Source organism: Oryzias latipes, chromosome 16 (assembly GCF_053564925.1).
Source record: "Oryzias latipes strain Hd-rR chromosome 16, Olatipes_Hd-rR_3.1".
NCBI classification, from domain to species: domain Eukaryota; kingdom Metazoa; phylum Chordata; class Actinopteri; order Beloniformes; family Adrianichthyidae; genus Oryzias; species Oryzias latipes.
In genome coordinates, this window is record NC_136252.1 from 23,608,138 (window position 1) to 23,635,847 (window position 27,710).

At 36.6% G+C, this 27,710-nt stretch overlaps 1 protein-coding gene across 4 annotated transcripts; it reads left to right on the forward strand.

Moving 5' to 3' along the window:
* Positions 1-2,700: 2,700 nt before the first annotated feature.
* On the forward strand, positions 2,701-27,710 carry cd4-1 (CD4-1 molecule). 4 transcript variants are annotated; one of them, XM_011485469.4, is made up of 12 exons: positions 2,701-2,829; positions 17,644-17,699; positions 19,408-19,532; positions 23,437-23,502; positions 23,588-23,731; positions 23,851-24,006; positions 24,344-24,571; positions 24,657-25,019; positions 26,230-26,481; positions 26,603-26,700; positions 26,816-26,859; positions 26,949-27,710. In XM_011485469.4, exons 4-12 carry the CDS (start codon positions 23,448-23,450, stop codon positions 26,977-26,979), a joined length of 1,371 nt encoding a protein of 456 aa, XP_011483771.1. In that variant the 5' UTR covers positions 2,701-2,829; positions 17,644-17,699; positions 19,408-19,532; positions 23,437-23,447; the 3' UTR covers positions 26,980-27,710. The 4 variants fall into 4 exon arrangements, with proteins under 4 accessions (XP_011483771.1, XP_020566273.1, XP_078789661.1 ...); XM_020710614.3 differs by having other exon boundaries at positions 26,819-26,859; XM_078933535.1 differs by having other exon boundaries at positions 26,603-26,859; positions 26,949-27,156.

A 27,710-nucleotide genomic window follows, 5' to 3' on the forward strand; every position in this document is an offset into this window, starting at 1 on the left:
TTGACAGATTGGCATCATTAGTTGTGCTGCAATTTGATTGGTTGCAAGTGTTTTTACATTTTGTCAAGTCAAGTTAAAAGTCATTACATTCATGAATTGAGTCAAACTTGAGTCCAAATCATGTGACTTGAGTCCACACCTCTGTTTTTACTATTGTATGTTATTTGCTTGAATGTGACAACAAAGTACACTTAACGATTGCATTAAACAAGTTTTTTCTTCTTCCTCATTGAATTTAAAGTAGTTTTAAATGTCCTATAAATACTGCTTTGCATCAGACATGTAACCTCCAGTAAGGTGAGTTTTGATGAATGTTGAAATGTTGCCTTCATTGACTGAATTAAGTTTAGTTGACGGTAAATGATTTATACTTGTATAGCTTTTTTCTACTTTCCTCGAAGGCCCAACAGTCACAGTCCCATTCACACATTCACACATTCACACACTGATGCCGAATACTGGCGCCAACCTTCCACCAGAGGCAAAATGCGGTTCAGTGTCTTGCCCAAGGACACTTCGACATATGGGCGGGCAAGGCGGGAATCAAACAACCTCATTCTCAAAGCATGTTCATCAAATATGTTACTGATTTTGATCATTGATACATAAAACACATGGAAATCCCCCACCTATCAGTTCTCTCAACTCTAGTAAAGGGACCATACTATACTGGTTTAATCCTATTCATGAATACTTGTATACATGGTTTTACAATTTGAAAACTGACTCTCTTTACTCTTTTCACACTTCTTATTCTTACAGGAGCAGTTTTGTGGGATCTTCTGCCGTTTGTTGATTGCAGACGTTACCATCTTAAAGTCCCACTCCGATCGTCTTTTGATCTATTCTAAAAGCGTTTCACAGAGTTTATTTATGTATGGTTATGTCATGTCGTTTATGCTCCGTAGTTTTCTAGGTTATATTTTTTTGCAGAGTGGCAGAAATTCAGTGTTAATTTACCTCTGAGTTGAGACTGAGACTGTTGGCGCGGAGTAAGCCTGTCTTTATTTCCCATCATTCCTGTTTACACTCTCTCCCACCAGCTTGAAGTCCCTCACAACCCCAAGCTAACACTAGCAGAGCGACAAAAATGTCGAGCAATTTGGATCTATCCAGGCATCAAGTTTTGAGCCATTTACCAAAACAGAGATGTTAATGGATTTTTTGTCAGCAAGTGGATGCATCATAATGCAGCGGAGCAAGGAACGTGGGGCCTGCTCATAACAGTTTTTGCATCACCTACAATAATTTTTTTTTTTTTGGTCTGCCCCGGATTTACAGCAATAAAGAAATAGTCAAAAACAAAGTTTTAATCTTTTCTTTACATATGTCTGACCTACATACTGAGAAAAATGCAACAAGAAGATATTAAAACACCAAAAACACAATTTTTAGAGGATTCTGCATGATTTAGGGGCGTTGAAATAAGGAAAAATCTGTAAAACACACCTGTGTCTCACCTCTTTCACCTTAACTCACCCTTGCTTGTCGTATTTGTAAATAAAAATGTGCATGAACTTTATTGCTTTGTTCTCACCTATGAGCTTGCTACTTCGTGTGGGGCCACCTGTGTATAATTTTGCTAATTTTTCATCTAAAGACAGCCCATATCCACCCCTAAGGGGACCTGTGACTAATACTAAACACTGTTACAAACACAGTTGTCATACACCTGTACAATGTGTGAAACTTGCCGCATTTAACCCATCCCCTTGGGAAACGAGGAGCTGCAGTAATACCCACTCAAGAACCATCTGATGGATCAATCCAATACTTAATCCAATCCAATCCAATAGTTAAATGCTGCATGTTGAGCATTGAAGAATTGGGTCCCATTTTTAGAGTCTTTGGTATGATTTGAACACCCGACCTCCATTTTCTGAGCAGATGCTTTACCACAAGTCCTAAAGAAGAACACATCAAATGCTGTCTTGTATGAATACGCTTTGAGAAAAAATTAAATAAAGACAGATTATAGCATGTTTATAAATACATGAAGTTGTGATGTCTTCAAGAAGAAACATGAAAACAAATACTTCAAGATGGGAGAAGAACAACATATTATACATCACTTTTAACATGGTAAATGTTTTTTTTTGCCCATTTTTTATTGAGAAAATGTAAAATTATGTTAAAAAGTTTAGGTAAAACAACATAAAACTTACAATAAAAATGTAATTGGAAACAAAGTACATAAATATGGTGGGAACATGGACACGTGAGGGTTTTTTCACAGGCAAATAAGCTTTGAGGTTTTTTTAAGCAAAAACTGAAAAAAGTATTGCTTGCTTGAATAATCAGTATTTCATGAGTATGACAGAATACCAAACATTTGCCCCGGTTCTCCTGCTGGAAAACGCTGTGCATACTGTGTCTACATCTGTCTACAAAGCAATGGATTCTCCACAACTGGTGCAAAACGTTGCAGGTGTTGACCCCAGATCAGCACGACAAGCAATAAAACACTCAGTAAAAAGACACCTGTTTAACACATTTATGTAACTCCCCTACTGGGGCACATGCATGAGGGTTAGAGTGGTGTTAAAAACAATATAGATATTTTTAAATAATTTAAAATATATTTTTTCTTTTGTAACTCTTAAAAACATTTTCTAACATAGCTTGTCTGTGTAAAACCTTGTGTAAGTGATCTTTTGTACATTACAGACAGGACTGGATCCTTGATGTATGTGACTTCCTGTGTGAGTGTGTGAGTGTGTGTGTGTGTTTGAGTGCGTGTTCGTGTGTAAGAAAGAGGCACTTTCAGTGCACAGAAGCCACATATGTCAAAACTGAGCTCATCATTTTGCAGAGAACATCACATGTACGGTAAGTACTCTTCAGTATTTTTGTTTACTTACAGTTTTGTTATTTAAAGTTATCATTTAAAGAGTTGTACAGCAGCGTTACCTATAGTTTACCATTGAATGGCGTGCTGTGACATACAGCTACAAACACGGGTAAGTCTCAGACTTACCTTATTTTAGGAAAGATGCCCATTGAGCTGAGACCTTTTTTGTTCTGATATGTTTGCCTGGGCCCTGGTTGAGCCTGTCTGTCTGCCACTCAATATTGAAACAATCACACGGCCTCTCTAGGAAAAATTATCAAGCAACAAATTTCAGTCTCCGTCAAGTCTAACCTTTTCATAAAAGGAGAAATGAAATGAACTGAGGCAATTATGGCCTTTTTATGTGCTTTTACTGTATTTTATTGGATACTTGAGTTGTGGTCTTCAAACTTTAAAAGAGACTTAGCTGATAAAACAATTGTAAAATGTGCTTCCATCAAGAAAAAAAGGACATACTGTTAGATTACAAGCTTTCGAATCCTTCTATGCACCATAAAAACCAGAATCAACTTGAAAAAACATATAGTCGCCATTGGATTAAGGAGCTGCCTTTTGTCTGCTCGTATTACTGAGACAAAATGTTTAACAAAATGTGATTTAAAAAAATACATTTCTGATCAATTAAATCAGAATTTGAAAAGTTGAACCTTTTCAAAAAAGAAAAATGAACAAAAGACAGTTTATGGTCCTCAATGTCATGGTTCGCTATTGCTAACGGATACACAGACTTGTAGCTAACTAGGAGGCAGATATGAAACTTGGCTGCTGGAATAAATCATAATAATATTTAGGAGCTGTCCTAAGAAAGTTATATGCTTTTAAAAATGATGGTAATTAGTGTATTTAGTTCAGCTTAGTACACTTGGTTAACAAACTAGTTTATCTAAGAAATAAACAGATGTTGACCGGAGAGTGGCATTTCTAAGATGGTGAAGACGTCTAAAAAAACTCCCTTCATGGCTATTTCTTTTAACAAATTTAAAGAGAGATTGGTGTCTGTGAGGATGTCATCGTGGTTCTGTCAACTGAAAGAGATCTGTGGTGAAAACTGTGTTTGGAGCTCCAGGGTGTCGCTCCATAATCATGAATTAATTCAATAAGCGCTTCACTGAACAAACAGCTTCCAATGTGAGCAACAAACAAAGAAAAATGATGTAAAGAAAGTTCAATCGCACAACTCAGTTGGGCGTTTGTATCAGATTTAAGATCCTTTACTGGAAGAGCTCAATGTAATGTTTTTCTATTACGGTATAAAAACTGTGTAAACGGCTACTTTTTCTAATCTGATATGAATGAAGCAGCAAAATGAAAACATCATTAGAACCAATGCCTTAAGTTGCAAAAAATCTATTTAGCTGTGATCAAATTCCCCAATACTCTTTGAGAAATACAAAAGAATCCTGTTCGCAGTCATGCAGCCTACCTTTTAATCTTTTTTGACTCAAAAAACTGCTTTCAGGGTATACCTTTACTATTTACCATATTGATCCCCGAGGGGATACAGAGTATAAACATGCATTTCAGTTTGTGATGTATCAGACAAAAACGTCAAACGAAGTTAAAAACAGCTGTAAATCTTCTGAGAATCGTTTCTTTGAATTTGAACCATCACTTTGGGGGAGCGGTGAACTACAGGCTGAGCCGGAATCATTAACCTTCATTCGCTGTCTTTGATTAAATGGAATATCAACCAATAAAAGCAGGATGTACAATTATAATCAATTCAATTCAGCTTATTGATGCAGCACCCACTCACAACAGATCTTGAGTTGACGCTAACGCAACACAAAAAATTAAAAATACCAACACTTAAATAAAAAAAGATAACAATTTGAACATATTTCTTTTTGGTCCATATTGATCGGGTAAGGCCAAACAATCTTTTTTTTATTTTATTTTATTTTTTTTGTAAAAGTGACCCAAATATTTCATTAAGACATTTTTGTCGCTTGAGCGATGTATGCATTTAAGTGAATATTGAGAAACCCTGCAAATCGAGAAGTGAAAAAGATCCTCATGGTGAATTTTTGTCCTAACTAATCCTGATTAAAAAAAACAGAAACAGATAAACACAGAAAAATCTGTTACAAGACAGCAACAGTAAGAAAATGCAGGCATGGCTTTAGTCCACCTTATTGATATATCTGACGCCCTGAGATGAGCCTATACTATTTGAGTAGTTTGTAGTTTAACCTCTTAAGACCTGAGCTAATATTTGAGCTAACCTTGTACACCAATAGTCACAGGACCCCAGTTAAACAGAAGGAACTACTGTGGAAGAAAAAAAAATGATGTCCACACATATGGACGCCAGGTCTGAAGAGGTCAAACACAACTCTCTTTTAAAAAAGATTTTGAATGTTGCGTAAACAGTAAACACTGTCAGAACATAAGTGTTTAATGATCATTTATGCGCAAAGACACACTTTTACTCAGTTATCTTCACATTCATTCCTATTGTGCAACACAATCAAAGCTTTCAGAAAAAATAAAGTTTCTTGTTTCAAGTTTTATCCCTAAATGTTTTATATTTTTATGTGGGCTTTTCACTGATCACAAGCAAGAAAATATTGTTTTGGATGGATGTTTAACGCTATGTCTAGTGATATAATTTAACATGCCAAAATATACAAGCGTTTGCCTTTAATTATGTGTTTTTGACTCTTCTCTTCTACGCCTTTATATTGCACCTGATCATGTACGAAAACGCTTAATGTAACTAGCGACACACAGGTTGTTTTTATTGCTGCAGGTTTTTGTTTTTTAAAGCTTCTCAGAAATGTTTTTTTTAAGGAAATTTACTTTTTAAGATGCGCTCCCTACGTGTAATGGAGCTGCGTCAACATACTGGACTCTTTGATTAAAAAAAAAAGTACATGCATAGAAAATTCTGTTTCACGTTTTCTGTGATGATTTACATTTATTTATTCTAATTTAGACCTGATTTGTACTGCAGGTTGTCTTCTAATTAAAGAGACGGTGATTGTTTGGATGGATTACCTCACATGCAAGTTGTTTTTATTTTATAAACTATAATTTCTGTGTAGTTCACAAATTTAAGAAGCAGCGTGAAAATAAGCTTTTTTTTTGCTGTTCCAAAACCCCCACCACAAAAACAACACTTTTGTTTTTTTCGCTTCTCCTTTAAATTGAATTTGAAGTGAAACTGTACTTCCTCCTTTTCGTTTCTCCTTTTGTAAAACATAAAAGTCCTCCTTTTTCTTATTAATATATTTATGTCTGCCGTTTAGGCACAAACAAAAAGTAATGACTTCTACCAGCGTTTGCTCCCCAGGCTTAATGTGTGTTTTGTTCTTCTCTGTAGGTGATTACCAAGCTGTGTTTCCCTGTTATGAAATAACTGTCTCCTCACTGGGGGTGTTTTCATGTGAGACTGTAGGATTCCCTTTTTCATGGCTTCATAATAACCTCCATTAGTCAGTTCTCTTTTTCATTGTTTTACATAAATGAACATGCTCCCATTCAGCCAGACGCAGTTATTCAAAGCGAAACTGAAATTCATGAACCAGCGTGTCATCATCCGGGTTGCCTTTCCATCCATGCAAAACATCAGGAGCCAAATCTGATCAGCATGTGGTGCTTTCTCTCCTTTTTTCCCCCCAACATTTATCTTTTTTTGTTTTTCACCATAAACACTGACATTAGCAATACAAAGCTTCATAATCTGCTCAGAGAGCTGTAGTGTAACCAGCAAATGTGTGTCAAACAGAAGTGCAGCAATATGTTGATGGTTGACTTTTCGGAGCAGCAGGAGGCAGCTCGCGGCGCTCTGAACAGTCAGCTGTCGCAGCTGTTGAGCTAGTGAGGCACCTTTGTGTTTTTTTATGAATTTTAAACAATGTTCTCCCCTCTGTATGTAAAATAAAATGAAACAAAAGTGGGAGGTAAATTTCCACTTGTGTGCAGCTAGCACTCAGCAGGTTCCAGTTGTTCGAGTCAGTCCTCACGGATCTAACAGTGAAAAACTTTAATCACTTTACTTTATCAATAAATGGTGTTTAAAACCCTTGTGCTATCTTAGATGACCCCACCCTTGCATTGACGTGTTCTCCCTACCATGACAAAGGTGGATAAAGGTGGAAAGATTTCATGTAATCCATGGACACCAGTGAAGATCACAAATCATTGAAGAAAATAGGTTCAGCGCACTGTCTAGTGGGTCTAGATGACCCAACTCCCAATGTTAAAGTGCCTAGGATAGCACTAGGGTTACATGTGACTCCGATGTGCTGCAGGGTGCTCATCAATGCAAAAAAACAGGAAATGTAGGATGATGGTTAAACTGGTATCCATCGTCCGCTGGTTCGAAACCTACAGAAATGCAACCAAAAACCCTTCACCTGTCTGTGCTTTGTTTGAGGTCATGAAAAAAAAAAATAAATAAATAAAAAACCCAAAAAACTTCTATTAAGGTTTCACCATTTTCAAGACACTCAATGGAAAGGACCCTATTGAACCGTAAAACTGTAGAAATTCAACAAAAAAGATTATCCAAATGCATACAGGAAAATGGTAGACAGTGTATACTTATGTCCACTCATAGCATTTCAATACATTCTTAGAAGGTCCAAAGTGCTTCATAGTGGGGTTCATGGACACTTCAAGGACACTTTGACACATGGGCAGGCAAGGCTGGAACCAAACCTGCGATCTTCTGACCAGAGGTCGACCGAAGCAGATGATTGAAGTTGAAAGGGGACAGGCTGCTCAAGCTTTAAGCATCATCAGTGTAAAATGCAAATCTTTTTTAAACATCTATAAAATCTGAATTTAGTTTGGTTGCTGCTTTTATAGATTTAGGTACCCTTACTCTATTTTTTTTAAATAAGTTACTTCTAACTCGAATCTTTGAGACATAGGTGTTTTACTTTAAAGTAAGTCAGATTATTTATGATAAATGTTTGCTCTGAAGTGTAGCAAAACTACAGGATAAAAGGTTTTTGACCCATTTTACCTTTAATGCTTCAAAGCTGCAACAAATAGAGCAAAAATTTCAGTTTATTGATAGTTTTTCAAGTTACAACAGGATGTTTGGTGTTTTTGTGGACAAATTTGATCAATACCTACCTAAAATCTGAAGGTAACTATGTAATTCACAGAAATAATTTTGCAGTACAGTCCATGAATGGTGTACGCATATGTGTAGGCGCTGTGGAGAGGCGGCAGTTTTTTCCATAGCACACAAGCGTCATCATTAACATCACCAGCCTAAACCTGCTGGATGGTCACATCTTCATGCAATTTATAAGTTGTTGATTTTGTGCAAAATACTGCATAAAATATTTAAAATTACAATTCTTTGCTTAACCATGTCATAAATACAGATATATTTTATTCAGATAAAAATGTCACAGCATGCAGAGAACCGGCTTTTAAAGATCTTTGCTTTTGTGCAAAGCTACGCATATGCTGTATTGCACTAACCCACAAACGTCAGTGAAATTCGAGTTAAACAACATTTGTTAGTATTTAAATTAATGCAAGCATCACGTGAAACTATACATTTTGAAATTTCAAAGATAAAAAATAACGATAAAGGCCTTTTTGATCGATCTTTTTGTTGCACATTGGCTGCTGAAAAACAGGTTTCTATTCAAAACCATATCTGGATTTAAGAGGATGTTATAAAAACTGTCTTGGACCATGATGTGTTAAATAAAATCTATAGCTTTACTTTTTTAGAGTAAGAAAACAAACCTCTGAAGCCTGAAAGTCATCGTTGGTCTGTAAATTTTTAAACATTTGACTGTCCCTCCAGACCTCTCAGAACATCCTTTTTTTATTATTCATAGTAACAGATGTCCCCTCCTATGCTTCCAGAAATTTCTCTGTGGCAACTTTTGAGTTAAAATATGTCCTTTGAAAGATAATTTATTTAAAGGTGTTACAAAAATGTGTCTTGCTCAGGTATTTGTGGGGTTTATTGGACACAATATTTCTCTAAATTCAGAAAAGCTATTTATAAATTCAGATGTGGCTCCTAATTGCGTGCTGGTATGTCCTGCTGCATTGTTTAAAGATTTATCTGGCTGTATCGACCGTCTGGCATCTAAATTTATAGTTGAATTCTCCACTTCATAAGACTAAAGTTTAACCCTTTGATGCCTTTTGATACAAACACGCATCAAACCACTTCTGCTCCAAAATTTTCCTTAATTTAGCATCAACTTGATAGCAAAAACATTGGTGAGATTTATTTTTCATCACTGAAAATGTATTCAGGAGTTGAGCTGAGGTTTTTGTTTACTGGGGCTTTGTTTATTAGATCCTTCCTTTCTGATAAATGGAAGTGGTATAAAAATGTGAGATTAGTCTGCTTGAATCAGATCCCAACAGACAAATCCTAACAGATTTGTCTTCCATTGCGATCATTTAGGATCGGATTCAAAACGTTGTAGTTTTTTTGTGGTGATCATTTCTGCCTTCAACTTTGAGGAATTTGCGCTCAGTTAATTTGTGAATACCTTTTTTCATTATGAGAAGTGAAATATTTTTAAAAAGAAAAGAAATGTCAGATGTTTTTTAGCGTCGTTGTGCCGTCTATTGGAAAGCGCTCCATACTTATTTTGCTTTATCAAGCCAGCATGTTTTGCAGTGTTTTTTTTTTGCTGTTTTTCTTAGATGTTTTAAACAATTTGTTCAGGGTGTGTATTTATTTAAGGTCATGAAAACGACACACAAACCATGTTGCACAATGTGCTTACAGTTGTGCTGCAAAATCCTGTTTCCCTTCCAAAGCTACGTGTCTTTTGCAAATTTGCGTTAAATTCCACCGTATGTACGATAAAACAAAGAATCTATATTTCCATTATGAGGAAATCATCATTCAGATGCTAAAAATAACTCAAAGATAGGTGTGGGAGAGGCAGTAAGCTTGTGTGGCCTTCAGGTACTGTTTCACAAGTGTGATGTTTCAGAGAAGTTTGAATGAAGTTCCCCCATGATGTAAGAGACCGAGTGTTTTTCAGTCAGTGAGCCGAATGTCACGTCTTTCTGATTCTCAACCTCTTTTCCGCTGACATTTACTGTATTTGTCAAACACCCAAACAGCAAGAGACTCTAAAAAAGTGTTGTGGACCCTTGATTTCTGAATATGTGATGATCTGAAGTACTCCACCGTCATTTATGAGCTGATGGAGACGTGGAAAACTTCGATGTAGTAAAACAAGGTTACAGAGAAGTAGGCAAACCCTCTGTAGGAGAGAATGGACGATGAGCAAGCGGGAAATGTCTGTTGAAAGAGTGAATCACCCTCCTTTCTTACTTGTGGCAAGCTCTCTGTCTTTCCTTCTTTCAGTAATGAAACGATATGAAACACGCCTTCGTTAGGAGACTGACTAACGAGGGAGTCCTCACTTTCAGGTGTTTTCTGTCAAAATCGTGACTAAAAGGCTGAAATATTTGGGGGGAAAAAACTATAATGAGGATTCACTTCTCAACAGATTTACAGACAAATTACGTTCAACATGTAGGGCCTGGATGTTATGGAGTTAATTCAGTCTCAATAATCAGAAATGCACACAACCGGTTTTACAAATGCACACGCTCCGATTCACAAATGTCATTTTATGCAAACGTGAAAAATAAATTCAGAAATACACACCCTGTGTTTCACAAACACACAGATTGTGTTTCACACATGCACACTAAATGTTTTACAAATGCACAATAAGTGTTTCTCACAAATGTGCACACTGTTTTTCACAAAAACATTTTAGAAATTCACAATAAATGTATCAGAAATACACAGTAGGTGCTTCACAAACATGATTTTTAGGTAAACATGTGATGTGAACTCACAGATCATTCGAACTGCAGAATGTGCATTCAAAATCCCGTTCTCGTTTGTGAATCTCCCCGTGTGTGTGAGAGATTTTTCTACGGTGAATATTGAGACTCATCTGACGGAGCGGGTCGACTAATGTCACCATTGGCTAGTGAATCTGTCAATCAAACTCATCGGCAAAGCAGGCGGGTTCGCTTTTAGCCAATCGAATGGCCCCTTACACTCCTCACTTTCAAAGTAACGAGGGAGGGAGCTGTTCAGCACAGCAGTTGGGAGGACGCGGGCGGCAAACATGGCGGAGAGGTCTTCTGAACGGGATCAGTCTCAGCCCGTAAGTAATGCATTTATTTGATCATTCCCTCGTTGTACGTCCTGTAATGTTATTGAATACTAAGTTGAAGCGGTCTCCTTAGCCAAGTGACATGTGTGAATGCTTTATAAACATTTCAGCCGAGTCGTTTGCAGAGTACCCCCACCGCAAATTAGCTTAGCTTTGTTTTGCTTAGCCTGTGCAAATTGGGTCTGCCTGTGAGTGTGAGTGAAGTTCAAGCCGGTGTCGGTTCAAGCTAGCGTCTATAGCCAATGATCTGTAGGTTCTTAACATGATTCATAAGGAACTAAGGGGAAAAGCATGCCGGATTTACAGCAGCAAAGAAAGTTTAATAAAAAGTATTGATTTGGAGACGGCGATTTGTTTAAACACTGATGCTATGCTATGCTAACTAGCTAGTTGTTCCGTGTGCTGCCTTTATGTAAACGCGATCCGGGTTAAAGTTAGACACAGCATTTTCACAACCCAGACTTTAAGACGGGGTGGATATGTGAAACAAAGTTAATTCATATGACATTCATGAAAACGGCATTTTTTAAATATAACAGACATGAATCCACTGTTGAATGAAAGAAGCCTCATTAAGTTTCTAACGTTAGAACCCGTATTCATTGTGATGACCAGCCCTGTGAGATTGTGTCAGAGTGACAGCCACTAAAATCCCCGTATCTTTACTTCCAATGACGTAATGACAAGAATCCCAAACATTATGTTTTTAGGCTGTTTTGTAGTCGATAAGTAGTCACAGAAAGGGTGGATGGGAGAAATCAGCTGTCAACAGTGATTAGAGTAGAAGTTACTGTAAGTATTACACACAGGCTTCCTGTGATCAGTGTCTTGTCTCTGATTTTTTTTAAAGGTGTTCTTTACTACAAGCTCAAGTTATCATAGCAAGAGTGTTTTAAAAAATTCCCCTTTCATATATTTGAAAATTATGTAATTTAAGATCAGACAGCTAAATTATCTAATCCATGTTTGTCGTGTTTTTATTTATTCTCCAGGAATTACTGAATGTGACAGCGTGACAATCTTTTGTTCCTCGTTCCATCAGGCAATACAACTCTCTGGCACGGCATCTTACAAGTAATTTCTTTTAATTTTACCCACTGATTTTCCAATTATTTACCTTTTTTTATCAATCTTTTTATTTTGTGATATTTCTATTTGTAATGCATGTGTGTTTGTGTTTTTTTAAGATGGCCATTTTTAAAAAATTTCCTCAGGGGTTATTAAATACCCTTCTATTCTATTCTATTTCATATTTTATCATCCTATTGTATTACTGTTTTACCTGTCAATTGGGAATTTAGCATTTTTGCCGCCGTAAACATCTGTCAGTTGAAAGTATTTGTACTTGTATTCCATGTATCCTGTACCTGAAGATAGCAGAGAACAACTGTGCAGACACCCACTTGGCCTTCTTCAGTGACGCTGTGAACGTTTATGGCTTTCCTCTGAGGTATTCATGTTATTCATAAAGAAATCTTTTATTCACATATTAGGCAGTATAAGTACTTGGTTATTTGTACAAAAATAAAATTACTTTTTTTAGACTCCTCTCCATAAACAAAGGCAACTCTAAAACTTTCCCCTCATGAATAACATTTTACCCCCCCCTCAGTCTCTCACCTCATTTTTTCCACCAGTGATACATGTAACCCACTCCTGCAATTTTTTTAACCTAGAAATTCTACTTATTGGCATCATACATAAGAACATTACATTTTAAACTGATGTGTACCGTATTGGCGATGCATTTGTAATTATATGTTTGAGACATGATTTTCATGTTATTGTCAGGGTGAGAGGAGATCACGGAGGAGAAAATGTGGGCATAGCCGAGTTAATGCTCACAGTACGTACAACTGACACAAACAGCTTCATTGTGGGAAAAGTGTACACACAATCAACGGTGAGTTGAACCTAGTTTTAGAAGCTTTAATATATACACAGGGCTCCAGACTGCGACCATTTGGTCGCATTTTGCGACCAAAATTTGAGAGTGTGCGACTGAATTTTACACCCAGTCGCACATGTGCGACCAGTAAATTTGCCTCTTCCACCCTCCGTATTTTTTATACATTAAACATGAAAGGAGCACGTCAATGATCGATGAAATGAGAGATGAAATCATCAATGAGACGCGAGCGCACACGCACGCAGGCAGACACACACACTCGCGCGAATACTCATGAGACTGGAGCACACGCGAGCGCACACTCGCGTTTCATTGAGTGATGCCTGAGGCGGCCAATGCGTCTGAGAAGAATAGGGAAAGTCACTGCAAGTGGCTAAAATATGTGGAGGGGCGGGGCCTAGAGATAATCGAGCGCGCGTAAACATCCGTGGGAAGGAAACGGAGACAAATATCATCACAACCTGATATGTGCGTCTGAGCTATGAGCAAGCGAACTATTGATTCGTTCTTCCGACCTGAAGCTAGTGTACCAGTGACAGAGTGTACAGCAGGGGTCTCAAACTCGCATGAAATCGAAGCTGCAGCGAGACTGAAAGAGACCAGGAATTAGGAGTTGTCCTTAACATTCAATTTCGTTTTAATATGCCTCTCCCCCTAAGTATGAGCTGTGATATTACATCTTTTATAATTATTTTAATGTTTTGTAATGGATGTAGCCTTTTTTTAATCAGTTGGTATTTTAAATTATTTTAATTGATCAGTGAACTACAAAAAACCCATCAGGACGCATGTCCCATAATGCATTGTTTTTTAGTCTGTAGGGCAGCTTTTAGTCAGTTCAATACTAAATTTCCAGCTGCGTTCGCTCTGATTGATGTCTTGCTCTCACCCCTTTCTCGTGATATTTTTGGTTTTGATTGACAGGTGATGTTGGAGCAAAAACAAAAATATACGTCACACACCAGGTGATCTGTGCAGCGTTGCGTCCATCTGGGTGATCTCAAATTATTGTGCATCTTGGCTGCACCTATTTGGTGTGGCCAACATGAATTTCCATCCTCTAATATTTACATACGTTTAAGTATTGTTTGAAACTGTGAAATTACGAAAGGTTACTACGGTAATCACTTGTTACTAAAAACTTTTTTTTATTCTAAATGTATGGTATTTTTTTTACTATTTTTACTTAGTTGTACTGTCATGACAGCGATGGTGCTGTCAGTTTACCTTCATGTTGCATCTTCAAAAGTGCAGAATAAAATATGACACTGAATTAGAAACAGCACATTGTAATTTCTGCATCTATTATTAAAGTATTTATTTGTAATACAGTGGAAATTAGTAGATTTGGTTAGAATGTTGATTTACGGTATGCGCCCCTAAATTTTCTGGTTGTGCCCCTAAAATTTTCAGTTGGGGGCCATTGTGCTCCTAGTGAAAAAAGTTAGTCTGGAGCCCTGATACATAAAAGTGAATGATGTATTAAAAATAAATCTGACAATATAATATTTCTTTTTGCTTTTTTCCAAATACAGGATTGAGCCCCTCTGGTGTGATGTCTTCATGAGTGTTACTGGTTTATATTACAACATCCTGCACTCTCCTGAGGACCAAGACTTGCTCAATATCAGTCACATCACGTATTCTGCTGCCATTACATTTTTCTACCACGCATTCAGGCCAGTTTGGATGTCTTTAGTGACGCGTGGGACAGCCATCCAATCAGGACGGAGCAAAGCATGACACCAAATCAGCTGTGGCAGTTGGGCTTGACCCAGAACCCTGTTTCTGATCCCCGGGTAAATGCTTTATTTAATCTCACTGTACTGGACAACTGATTTGTGTGCAGTTTGACTACAGTGGAAAGTATCAAGAAGAGTATCATGAAATCATAATGACTACAGTGAATTTTCATCGAAAATGAATGAAAAGGATAATTGTTGTGTGGTGCAAACAATTTCCCTAAATTGTTTGTTTGTAGGAAGAATAGCACATCTGCAAGTTCAAAATGCATCACAATGCATGGCATTATGAGCCATCAGATGTACTAATCTCACTACTTTGTTAAGGATCACTTATTTGCAAATTATAAACAGTTATGGAGATATGAGGTCTGCCTGCAAGCAACAATATAAGTCATTATTAGTCGGTCACTGTTCCTACATAATCTAAAACACAAAAAAACAGTGCTGTTCATAAACAGTATCTTTTTTTTTTCTTTTGTCAGGGTATGCTGGTTCCAGAGATTGAATGGGAGGAGAGTGGATCCATGACTGAACCTTATCCTGGGATCAATGTCCCGGTATGGGACAGTCCTCTTTTGGGTCCACAAATGTTGGAACTGCAAGACGACATCAACCCATTGTTTAATTCAGACCGTTTGGGAGTGGACCTATATCTTTACTGTCCAGTGTGTTTAGAACTTAATTTAGGCGACATAATTACATACAGAAGAAGAGAGACTGAGGGGAGGAAGACAGAGTTCAAATCAATACTGCTGTATTGTTCAAGGGACTTCATTGTATGTAAGGAAGTTATGAAAATTAGTTCCAGTTTAAATAAGATTCAAATCAGTAGAGATCCCGCATCTGCTTAAATTTTGATGTTTTAATCTGTCCATGTTTTCACTTTTACTCTGCAATAAAGGGTGAATGTTTGCACTTTGTTGTTCTATGACCATCTTTTGTTGTGTAGTATTTAACCAGCTATAAAACCCAGAGAGATGAGGATCTTTTTGCAAGGGTGACCTGGCCAAGAGGTGTATATGTATATGGTTACAATATAAAATCAATGACATTTGAGTTATTAAAAAAATAAAATTAAGGTCAAGCAAAGTGACTTCGGGCTGAGCAGGGGAGGTGGATTGGGTATCTGTGATTGACAGTGAGATGAACTTGAGGTAATGTAGTCCCACTGCGTGGTACGGAGCAAAGTGATGCCAGTTTCTCCACAGAACATTCTGTGGAAGTTGAAGATTTTTCTCCTCCACCTTCATATGATCAAGACCGTGTCTGAGTGTTGAAATGACGCTAGCATGAAAGCTAAGAGAATAACGTACAAACAATCCCGAGTGAAACATTCATTTTAAATCTCACGACCAGTACAGAGTTCGATGGATTCTATGTCAACTGCATTCAACCACTGTTGCCTTGCTTCCAGGTCCACTGAAAAGTTGCACAAGCCAGTCATTTTTGACAACCGAAGGCAATAAACCGACAAGGCATGCTAAGGCTAACACGCTAACGACCGACTGGTACAGAATCAAATATGGGCGGGGCTTTTGCCACCTGCAGAAAGCGTAGAGAAAGTGTAAGGGGCCATACGATTGGCTAAAAGCGAATCCGCCTGCTTTGCCGATGAGTTTGATTGACAGATTCACTAGCCAATGGTGAGATTAGTCGACCCGCTCCGTCAGATGAGTCTCAATATTCACCGTAGAAAAATCTCTCACACACACGGGGAGATTCACAAACGAGAACGGGATTTTGAATGCACAGTCTGCAGTTCGAATGATCTGTGAGTTCACATCACATGTGTACCTAAAAATCATGTTTGTGAAGCACCTACTGTGTATTTCTGATACATTTATTGTGAATTTCTAAAATGTTTTTTGTGAAACACAGTGTGCACATTTGTGAGAAACACTTATTGTGCATTTGTAAAACATTTAGTGTGCATTTGTGAAACACAATCTGTGTGTTTGTGAAACACAGGGTGTGTATTTCCGAATTTATTTTTCACAGTTGCATAAAATGACATTTGTGAATCGGAGCGTGTGCATTTGTAAAACCGGTTGTGTGCATTTCTGATTATTGAGACTGAATTAACTCCATAGGATGTAAACGTCTCAGAGTGGCAGCCAGGTTCTTCACGAGGAGGAAACAAAAAAAAAAAAAAAGAAAAGGTTGTTTCATTTCGAGCTCAGAGGGAACAGAAGCAGGTGTGAACTCTTCATGAAGGCAGTACAGAGGCAGGCGGGGAAACCTCAGAGAAACACATGAGACGAGTCAGAGATGTTTGTTTTGTCCTTGTTGTGGTTCATGTCTTCAAACCACCTCAACAGTGTTTCTGCAGCGTTGATCCCCTTATTGATCCTCACAACTGACAGGAGTAAGGACGACTGAAGATAGATGTCCGCTTACAATAATGTTAGCAGTAAAATAAGTATTTCTGTGTCTAGGTTTCCGTCTTAACAAAGAGCAATAAAGCATAAAGTTACTTTATGCACGAATCGCAATTCTTCTGGCTTATGAAATGATGGAATAAATAAACTAAGATTTCACCCCTGGGCATTTCTTGTAAGTTCTTAGTTTATATTCTTAGGGTTCACCACAGTCATCGTCAATTTTTGTATTATTTTAGTCGGAAAAAGCTTCTTTGAACTAGCCGCACCAGAAATAATTAACCAAGACGCAAATTCCTGTGCAGAATTTTACAGGAATACAAATGCAAGGGATGCATATATCCAATTAAAATATATCAAAATGTCAACAATATTCCTATATTTCTCAAATTTAATTTACTTTCTCTTCATCAGCTGTTTAATCTTTGAAAAAAACATTTAAGAGTTTTCAAAACTAAAATGCTTTGACTTTGCAGCAAAATCATGTAAAGTGTTTTTTGAAATATTTTCATTTTGCATTCGAATTATATTGTAGTGGCAAGAAGCATTTATAAATTGAAACCTTTTATGTTAATTTATTTTTTACAGAAATTCTATTTCTTTACTTTTTCAGAGACATTTCTGACAGTTTTGGTGACTGAACCTGCCTGTTCCTAAAACTACACAAAGGTAAATATTTCAGATGTTGTCGGTTAATTTAAAAGTTGTGACATGAAACAAGGATTTTTAAGGCAAAGGCGGAATGTGACTGCAAGACTTAAGCGACTCAAGAATGTTCTCATAATTTTCTGATGCAACAAAGTATTTTTTTTGACATTATATCTAGTCATGTGTCTTTCCAAACCCTTTATTTATGGGTTTCATGGGTTGTTGCAGAAACCCATAAATGAATTTGCTAACAAATTTTTCAAGCTTCATATTTATCACGACTAGACATTGTTCATTCAGATTTATCTGTGATTCCATAGCAGTAAGCAAGGATTTTTCATGAGTTGCAAACAAACAAATATTAGATTTTAAGCATTCAGTAAAAATTGCGTCCTTTCCCAACCATGTCAGACATTACGGCAAGGCTCTTATTAGCAGGTCTGCCATAAATAGTCTTGATTTAATCATCCAGAACACGCATTTTACAGCTGAAGATTAGGAAAAGTTTTCTACAGAGTTAAAGCATTTTAGTTTTGATGAATGCTTAATTTTTCAGTCAAAAGTTGTAAGCAGTTCAACAGGAATTTGAATTTGATAGGTGTGCATTAGGTTATGAATTACACATGGAGTGCGTCTTGATGAATTATTTCTGGTGCGGCAAGTTCCAAGTAGCTTTTTCCGACTTAAATAATAAAATATTGACCGTGATTGAAGTGAGCGTTAGAAATATAAGAAACGTCCAGGGCCAACACACTAGAAAGAGATTTTGAGATGTTAAAAATTGAGAAACTTTTAGGACAGGAAGACACGCTGTGAGATATCGACAAGACCGGGTACAAGATTCTGAGACACGAAAGTGAAGTTTTTAGGATTTTAAGTTTACTAAAACATTCATGGCAAATTATAGTTTTTCTAATTTTCTCTGTGTTCATCATCTAACCTTTATGATATTTTTAAGCATCTCAACTTTCTATTTGGTGTTTTTTTCATTTAAAACAATGTCAATTTTAGCAGGTTTGAAATTTGGTCAGTGATTCACCTCTAAGCTTCTGTAATTTAATAGGCAGGCTATTACAATTAACGTCAGTGCTAAAATCCGCACTGACTTTATGCAGAATAGGCCGCGTGTTAATAATGACCACAGAAGCACTCATCATTTATTTTATGAATCATTTTATTAAGCAGCGTCTATGATATTTTTTGCTTCTTAATGAGAATTGATCCTCTTTTGTACTAACTAAAATTTCATTCAACTTTTGGACTGACAGATTTATCAAGTTACTCAAGTTATGGCTGTGCTTTGAAAAGCATCACTAGTGGAGATAAGATAAGATAAAGATACTATATTGATCCCAGCTTGGGAAATCGGTTGTTGCAGCGACCGTGCACAGGCTCAATGACAAACCAACAAACAATGAGTGACAATAAGGGAAGCAATCGATCAGATACAGCTTTTAGAAAAATAAACATCAAATGACTATAATAAATACTAAAATGCAAAAGACAAAGACAAACAGAAAGTCGTAGCAACCGGAGCAACCTCTCAGCAGTGCCACTCAGAAAGGTTTGTGATGGATCATATTAATTTTTAGTGCACTTCATTAAAACAAAAGATAGTATAGAAAATGTTTTTCAGTAGGATACAATGTACTTTACATATGCCAACAATCAAAGGTCAATATTAGATTTGGTTCTTGACTTTCTCCAACAACTGTGTGACATTTTGCAGACCAATCAGTGCTGAGGGAGGTGCAACTTTGCCTGAAAAACAGGGTTTGGTTGACAGATCGAACTCATTTCCGCCCAGCGACAGACTTCTGAGCACAAAAAGACACTTGACGCTCGTTCCGAGTTGTAAGTATGCTATTTCTTCTAGTATTTATCTACACCAATTATGATCAATTATGACTAAAGTTGAAAATGTCAATATTCTGTATTTAATAAATACATTTTAATTAAACGGAGGCAAGTGAGGCCTAAAAGTACTGTTCTTTACTATGACCAAAGAGGAATTTACATATTATTTAAAGATAAAAGACGATAATATTTATGAATTTATTGCACAACTAAAAGAAAAAGTAAAAAATAAATTACTACTGTGAGACGAAACATCAATAACATGCATTTATTTGTTATAATAAACACAATTTAAAAAATATGTAAACGTTTTTGTCATTGATTTTTCTTGCTTTGTGATAGTTTATTTTCATTTTGAGCCATTTATTTAAATGTGTTGTTGAACATGTAGTCACAGTGCAATGTGCTTTTCATAAATTTGATTAGTATTTAAATGATGCCATCCTATGGTAACAAAGGTATTTTTATCTATAATTCTCAGTAATTTCATCATCAAAGTTGTGTCCGTGGTGAACAGGGAAATCTGTTTTCAGCATAAGTTGTATAGGTATTTTAAAAGGATTGTTTTTTTATGTTTAAAAGTGAAAGTCTGTCTTCAATTCAAATGACTGTTTTTTTTTTAATGAAAACAGACATTAATCCTACCTTTTGAGTTATTTCCTCTCCCCCCCTGCTGAACCTCCAACTGAGCCTCCACCCTGCCATGAATGTGATCGTCTTGGTTTCTGGGTTTAGAGAGTTTCACTTCGTGACATTTATCGACAACTTAAAAATGTAAAGTCCAAATCTAGGAGTTCTAACCCTAAACCAGGGGTTGGCCAGCTGAGGCTCCGAAGCCACATGTGGATCTTTTATCCTTTCCTAGTGGCTTTAAAGAAAAATATTAATACTTTAAATAAATAATGGGCTTTTAGTTTTAACTCATTTGTTAAGTCATTTTCTTTAGGTCTAGATTCTTAATGTGAAAGATGATAAAAGGTTTAGTCAGAGTGTTTTATTATTAGAATCAGCTTAAAGCACATATTTTTGCTTTAGTTACTGTTTTAAAGTATATAATTGCATTTATACAGTACAGACCAAAAGTTTGGACACACCTTCTCATTTAAATGAATGGGAAGGTGTGTCCAAAATTTTGGTCTGTACTGTATGTACAGGTATTTAAATAAAAAATCGACATCGATATCTTGCTAACACTTGACTATAAAAGGAAAAAAAGGATGACAACTATTTGACAGAGAGTGTATTTTATTTTGAAAGGAACTCTTACGTCCAAAGTGAAAGAAGTAAAAATTGTTATATTTTGGAAAATAGATTACCTTTTTAATTTAGTTACCATAGCCTTAATAAACTAGATTTCATAAGTGAATGGCTTTATGGCACGGAAACATAAATGAAGATTTATCAAATCCCAACGAGAGACTGGGCCAAATGGCTCTTTGATCGTTAAAGGTTGTAGACCCCTGCCCAAAACAGAGATTTACGACATACAATAAACTAAGACCCCACGCTTTAATCCAAACCAAACTGTCTATTAATGCCAATATATCACATAATAATTCAATTAATAACTGATATATTTCAATTTTACGGATGTTCTATGATGTTTTAGAGCATTTTTGTTGTTTTAACTGTACTATAAAAGACAAGAAAAGGCCCGCTTGAGTAAAATGGGTCATTATAATTTTATTTATTATAAAAAAGGATTTACAGTTAGTTAAAATTCCAAACTTTTTTCCTTCTCATTATATAAATGAATCGGAACAATTTTACATTTTAACTTTGATTGGCGAGCCGCCGCGTTGACCCGAAGCATAACTTTTTAAATCTGGATTTGTTTTTTTAGCTTTAAAATAGTTTTCTACCAAACAGAACACACTTATGCAATTAACATTTTAATTGATTTCAATTTTAAGAGTAAAAATCTCTGACTGGCCACAAAATGGTCATTCCTCAGAGATTATATCTGCTAAAGATATATTTCTTTTGATGAGTTTTCTCTCCAACTGCAGGCTCAGTAGAGTGGATGATTGTGATGTAATCTTAATTAGATTTGATTACATCATGGATATATTTTAATTAGTGGGACAAAATACGATGTAAAAATCTAAAGGAATTTCCCATTTAGAACAATTTTCTTGCAATGATTTAAATCTCTTTGACACATTTGCAAAGATTTTCATTTAACGTCATTAAACTTTATGGAAAAACCTCCATAGGTTAATGGAAAAATCATTTAAATCATTAATGCAACTTCCCGTTTGGCAATTTTTCAAAATATTTCAAATTAATTCTTCAATCTTCCGACACACATTTTTGCATGGCATTACTTTTAGCCTTAAGAAAATGTATGCTTATCGAAGTGAACTGAAATAAATTGATTTTAATTCATGTCTAAGACATGAACAAAGCTGCTGCTATTTTGTTTTTTCTTTTTTTGCAAAGCCTCAGCAGCGTCTGATTTAACGAAAGAGCAGAGATTCTGAGATTAGGGAGTCAGGAGGAGAGAAAAAAAGTGAAGCCGTATCTTAAACCACAGTTTAGGTGCGCTGCCGGGGCTGTGGTCTCTCTTTTCTCTCTTTTTAAGCGAGGAGAGATCCGCCTTTCGTGGAACAGGAGAGGAAGAGAGGGGGTGTGAGAGGCAGAAGGGGAGGAAGATGTGAGGATCGGGATAGGAGTCTGCACCTTCACTAAATCAAGTCCCACCACAACTCAGCCGTGTGTCTCTTCCTTCCAGCCTTTCTCTGACTTTTTGTCACCCAAAGCCCACCACAGGCCGCCTACTCTCAACTCTGTGAACTTTTTTCTTTTATCTTCTCAAATCTCTCTAAATCTGAGACCACCGCAAACCCCTCATTGCTTCCTTTAGAAGGATTTCACTTTTATTCAGTCTGTTGAATCTTAAATTTAAGTCATTTTGGACATGCCATCTAAAAGAGCATATACTGTTTTTTATATTTTAAGCATGTCACTATTGAAATGAAAGAAGTTTAATGTTTAATCTATTCATCTACTGGAAACATTTTTAAACCAAACTCAAAGGTAAATAAAGAGAGCAGTCAGATAGCTGCACAAAAAATATCATTTTTAAAATTCTAAGTATTAAACATTTATCCAGATTTTGTTCCATTGGTGCTCAGTAGTCCTTACTATACAGTATTATTACTTTGAAATTTATTTTTAATGTTTTAATTTTTTAGAGGGTTAGATTACTTTCACTCTGGTGCATTTAAGTGAAACATTTTAGACAATTTTGAAGCTCCTAGAAGAACTTTAAACTACAATAAAATTTCTATTCTGCCAAACCAAAACATCTAGTCAATATAAGGATTATTAAAGTATTTGTAACCTCTAGAACCTCTATTTCAAATAGGTTTTGGAATGAAAATTTTAAGAAACTGTTAAATAAATTCTTGAGGAAAAAGAATAATGTTTTGCAAATTTGAAAATATCTTTGACCAAACATCAGTATACATTATTTGCAAAAATTTAAAAGCCAGTTGCTGGAAAGTAACATAACGTTCTTGTTCATTCAAGAACAATTCTCAAAATAACCAAACAAATCTCCTGCATGTGTCACAGTTGCAGTTGCATACAAAAGTGCACAGGGCTGCTGGAGCCTTTACCGGTTACTGTTGAGCAAAGGCGGGGGACACCTTGAACAGGTTGATGTCACACCCTTAGAGACAATGGCAGTAATCAATAAACCTATGGTCAGCATGTTCATGGACTGTGGGAGAAAGCCCACGCATGCACGAGGAGAACATGCAAACTCCACACAGACAAGTCCCAGCCAGGATTTGAACCGGGGCATTTTTGCTGGGAGCGCTAATGACTGCACCACCATGCAGCCCACACATCAGTATTGTGCTAATAAAGTGATTTTTTCTGTTTCTGTTGTTAGACAAGTCCACAATGAAGATGCTCATTCAGCATTTGCTTATTCTCATTTTTCTGTCCAAAGCAGCAGGTAAGACTCTTGACAGTAAAATGTTTACATAACGGCATTTTGCACATTTGATCCCTGAACTTCTTGCCATCCCCTTTCAACTCAGGGGCTGGTGAAATCTTTTTGGCTCAGGTGGGAGACGACGTTACACTTACAGTCTCAAAACCGAGCTCTAATGTATACATGTACTGGTACAAAAAGGACACTGAAATTGCTTCAATAAACAACTTGGGGGGAAAGTTTCCGGCAGGTAAGCAGAATGCTTGCAAGACAAGTTTTTTTTCCTTCTCTGTGAATTATTTTTTTAACGTGTATTAGTTTTAAAAAGTTGAACTTTTGATCTAACTTACCTTTTTTCCAACCATATAGAAACATCCTTGAAAAAGAAGCTAATCGTGGGTGATAATTCACTGACCATAAAAAGCATAGGAGAAAATGACTTTGGAAAGTTCAAGTGTGAGATTAAGGACAGTTCCAAAAATCCACAAGGGACACCTATAGAGTTCAACGTAATCAAACTTAAAGGTAATATAAAGGAAAATTAAAACTTTTATGATTGTTTGTCTAGTCACTCAGAAAAAGATAAGGCTGATACTATTGTGCTGAATTTTATATCTCTTCATTCTTAGTAGTCTCTGCTGCATGCTATTAAAGTGGTTGATTAAATATACGTAAAACTCTTTGAATTGGTATAATTTAGAGACTGCTGCATTAATCACACAGAAGGACCATTTGTCATACAGTTATCTAGGATAAAAACCAAAAAATATCAATTCTGTTCTGACACAGTGATGTAATTTTATTTCGACATGTACATGTTCTTTTTTGAGCTAAGACTATTTTTTTTTTCCTTTTGTGTCAGTGGGTGTGAATCCAACTGAGCCTTTGCTCCCATCGCAGACAGCGACCCTGACCTGTGAGGTGGAAACTCCTCCAGGTTTAGCTAAAATCACAACAAAATTGATAAGTCCCCATGGAAATGAAATACCTAGAGGAAAACATGTTATCGAAGCCAAAAGTCAAAACAGTGGACTGTGGACCTGTGTTGCAAATAATAAAAAGAAGGTCTCCATTTCTGTTTCAGTTGTGGGTAAGTTGCTATAATAATAATTCTTAGACATCTATCTTTAGATATAAAATAGATTTATCTTTCTTCCTCCTCTCCTATCTTTCAGACTTTCAGACACCTACTCTGCCATATCAATATACATCTGAAAACTCCCCCTTCTTGGTCCCTTTCTCCATTCCTCCGAACATCCAATGGGATTACATCAAAAACGTTACCCAGAAGATTGAGTGGTTCTTCACTCCAAAAACATCTTCAGTTGCAACGAAACTCTTCTCTCTCTCGATGAAAGAGCCATTCAAGCCGGAAGTGGGCCAGGGAAGAAACCTTAAACACTTCAACTTCAACAAAGGAGATTTTTCTTTGGGGAGAAATAAGGGACAAAAGGATGATGCGGGGACCTACACATGCTCCATAACATTTAATGATGAAAAGACTAGAAAAAGCACAAGAAAATTTGAAGTTTTACAAAGTAAGTCCTTAAGAAGTTTCTTTAAGAAAAGGCCAAATTTTTTCCTTACATAATAGCTTTCCAAATGACATCCTTAAAATAGGCAGGTTTATGGAATAACATGGATCAAAGGTGGTGTTTTAGGTTTGTTATCACATGTGGTTCTGCTTGGTTGGTTGTTCCTTTGATACATAAACAGTGGATTGATCATCTCTGGTTTTTTGACAAGACTTGACTCTGTCCACCTCAACAACATGGCAGTCAGTTGGGTCCAAATTTGAATTTTATTTCTGCATACATTGGAGCTGTAGGACAATCTAAAGTTGATTGGAAAACCATTTTCCCCCTACAATGTCATAAATAGAAATAAAACTTTAATCATGTATCCATTCATTTTCTATATCTGCTTAGCCCTATGTTTGGCCATGGGAGTTGCTGGAGCCAATACCAGTTAAGGGGGGGAAGGTAATGCTCACCCTGGACCAGACGCCAGTCTAGCAGAAGCTATAAACATAAATTAATTGTAACCAAGGTGTACAAAAGATGTTTTTGGTTCAAAGTTTAATAATTGACTAAGGGGAACTGAGAAGGGACTGCACGGTGGGGCAGTGGTTAGCTCTTGCCTCACAGTGAGAAGTCCCTGGTTCAAATCCTGGCTGGGACTTTTCTGGGTAGAGTTTGCATGTTCTCCTTACACATGCTTGGGTTTTCTCCAGCCAGTCTAGCATCCTACCACAGTCCAAAAACATGCTTTATATGTTAATTTGTGTCTCTAAATGGCCCAGGATGAGCATGTAAGTGTGTGGCCCTGCAACAGACTGGCAACCTGTTCAGGGTGAACCCTACCTTTACCTAAAAGTAGCAGGACTGGCTCCATCAGCCCAATGATCCTTAATAGGATTCAGCGGGTAATGAAAATGGATGGATGGAAGTTGCTGATCACTCCCAAAACTGGCCTCCAGTGCTGGGTTTGTTTTTTGACTCACAGTGCAAATACGGTCTTCCATGTTTTATGAAATAAATATAAGAAAAATTCAAATTTTTATATCTGAGACCAAACGTCTTGTTTCATTTTATAATGTCAAAACTGACAATTGTTGTTACTCTAAACTAAATATGTATTTATACTTCAGTATTTCAAGTACGAAAGGCATTTATAATGTGAAGTTGTGGTTTGTGACAGGAAATCCGTTGTTCTGTTTTCTTTATTTTGTGTTCTTTCTCTCTCTAGTTATCCCTTACCCAGGAGCTCAGTTAACCTCTGGCCAAAAGCTTAAACTGTCCTGCACCACTGGCGAACCTCTGGCCCCTGATATGCAGCTGAAGTGGGTTTTTCCCCAAAAAAGCCCCCGGCTGCCACCTGACCAGCATTCAGCAAATCTCACTTTTCCAGAAGTGAGAATTGATGACAGTGGAAATTGGGAGTGTGAGCTGTGGTGGAATAACACAAGTCTGGCGTCGGCTGTCATAAGACTTCAGATTGGTGAGCACAGGAAGCGAGAGAAAAGCAGGAAATAAAACATGAGCGTGAATTTGTGGCCACAAGGTCTGATTACTATGCTGTCTTGCTTTGAACTGACAGTTTTTCTTGGTTTTTCTTACAGAACCCATACTGAACACATGGCAGCTCGTGGTAGTATGTGTCGTGGGAGTCATCTTACTTGTCCTTCTTGTTTTCATTTTCATCCGCTGCAGACGTCATGTAAAGTTCAACTTTACTTATGTCTTTATGATGTACATCACTACATGTTATCACATCATTAACAGGTTTGTCATTGTCTTTCTGTTTACGCATCTGTCCTCCTGGGCCACATCAGCAGAAGCCGAGGCGTCTCAGGCATCAATTCTGCAGATGCAAAAAGTATGTATTCTGACACCAAATGGATTCCTTACATTTACACAAATGAGTACATTTTTTGGATAACTGTGAGAAAAATATCTCCTTTTCAGCCCCCAACCCAAAGGATTCTACAGGACATAAAAACACCAGATGATCTGCAGTTAAACAGCTGATCTATAGCCATTTGTTCTGTTTGAGAGGAGATGAAAAACTTGCAATCATCAATCCAAAAACAGTGACATTAAGCTGCTGTACATGTGAGCTTGGAATGATTCTACTCTGCAAGATGTCGGTCTGTTTGTAAACTGGATGTAAATAAAAAAATATTACGGGATGATTTGCAACTCATCTGAATTGGATGTGGTACCAAGACGACATAAATATTTACTTGTGTATGTGACCAGAGTTTTTATCCCATTCTTGTTTTATGTAGGAGGAAATGTGAAGACTTGGAAATGACATGATCCAAATTTGTTCTTTTGTCAGTTAAATTTTTGGATGAATACTGATTATTGTTTTGACTTTAAATAAAATATTGTTTTAAATGCTTTTAATTTTAGTATACAGAGAAAGCATCACAACTTTTTCTTTTACTCTCCTGCTGTATAGAATCGTATGCAATGCAGTTTACTTTCTTGTAATTTATCGAAGGCTTTACTCTCAAATGACTTTCATGGTATATCTACAGGGTTCTACAAACATTCCCACACGAAATATTGTTTTTTTTGCACATGTTTAACACTTAAAAATGAAGCAGAAATCCTTATGTCATGTAGAAGATTGTTGTTTTGAACACATTAATGCTGAACCAAACATTTAATAACTGTTGTACATGTATTTTTAAGCTTTATATTAAAGAAAGACCTTGTATA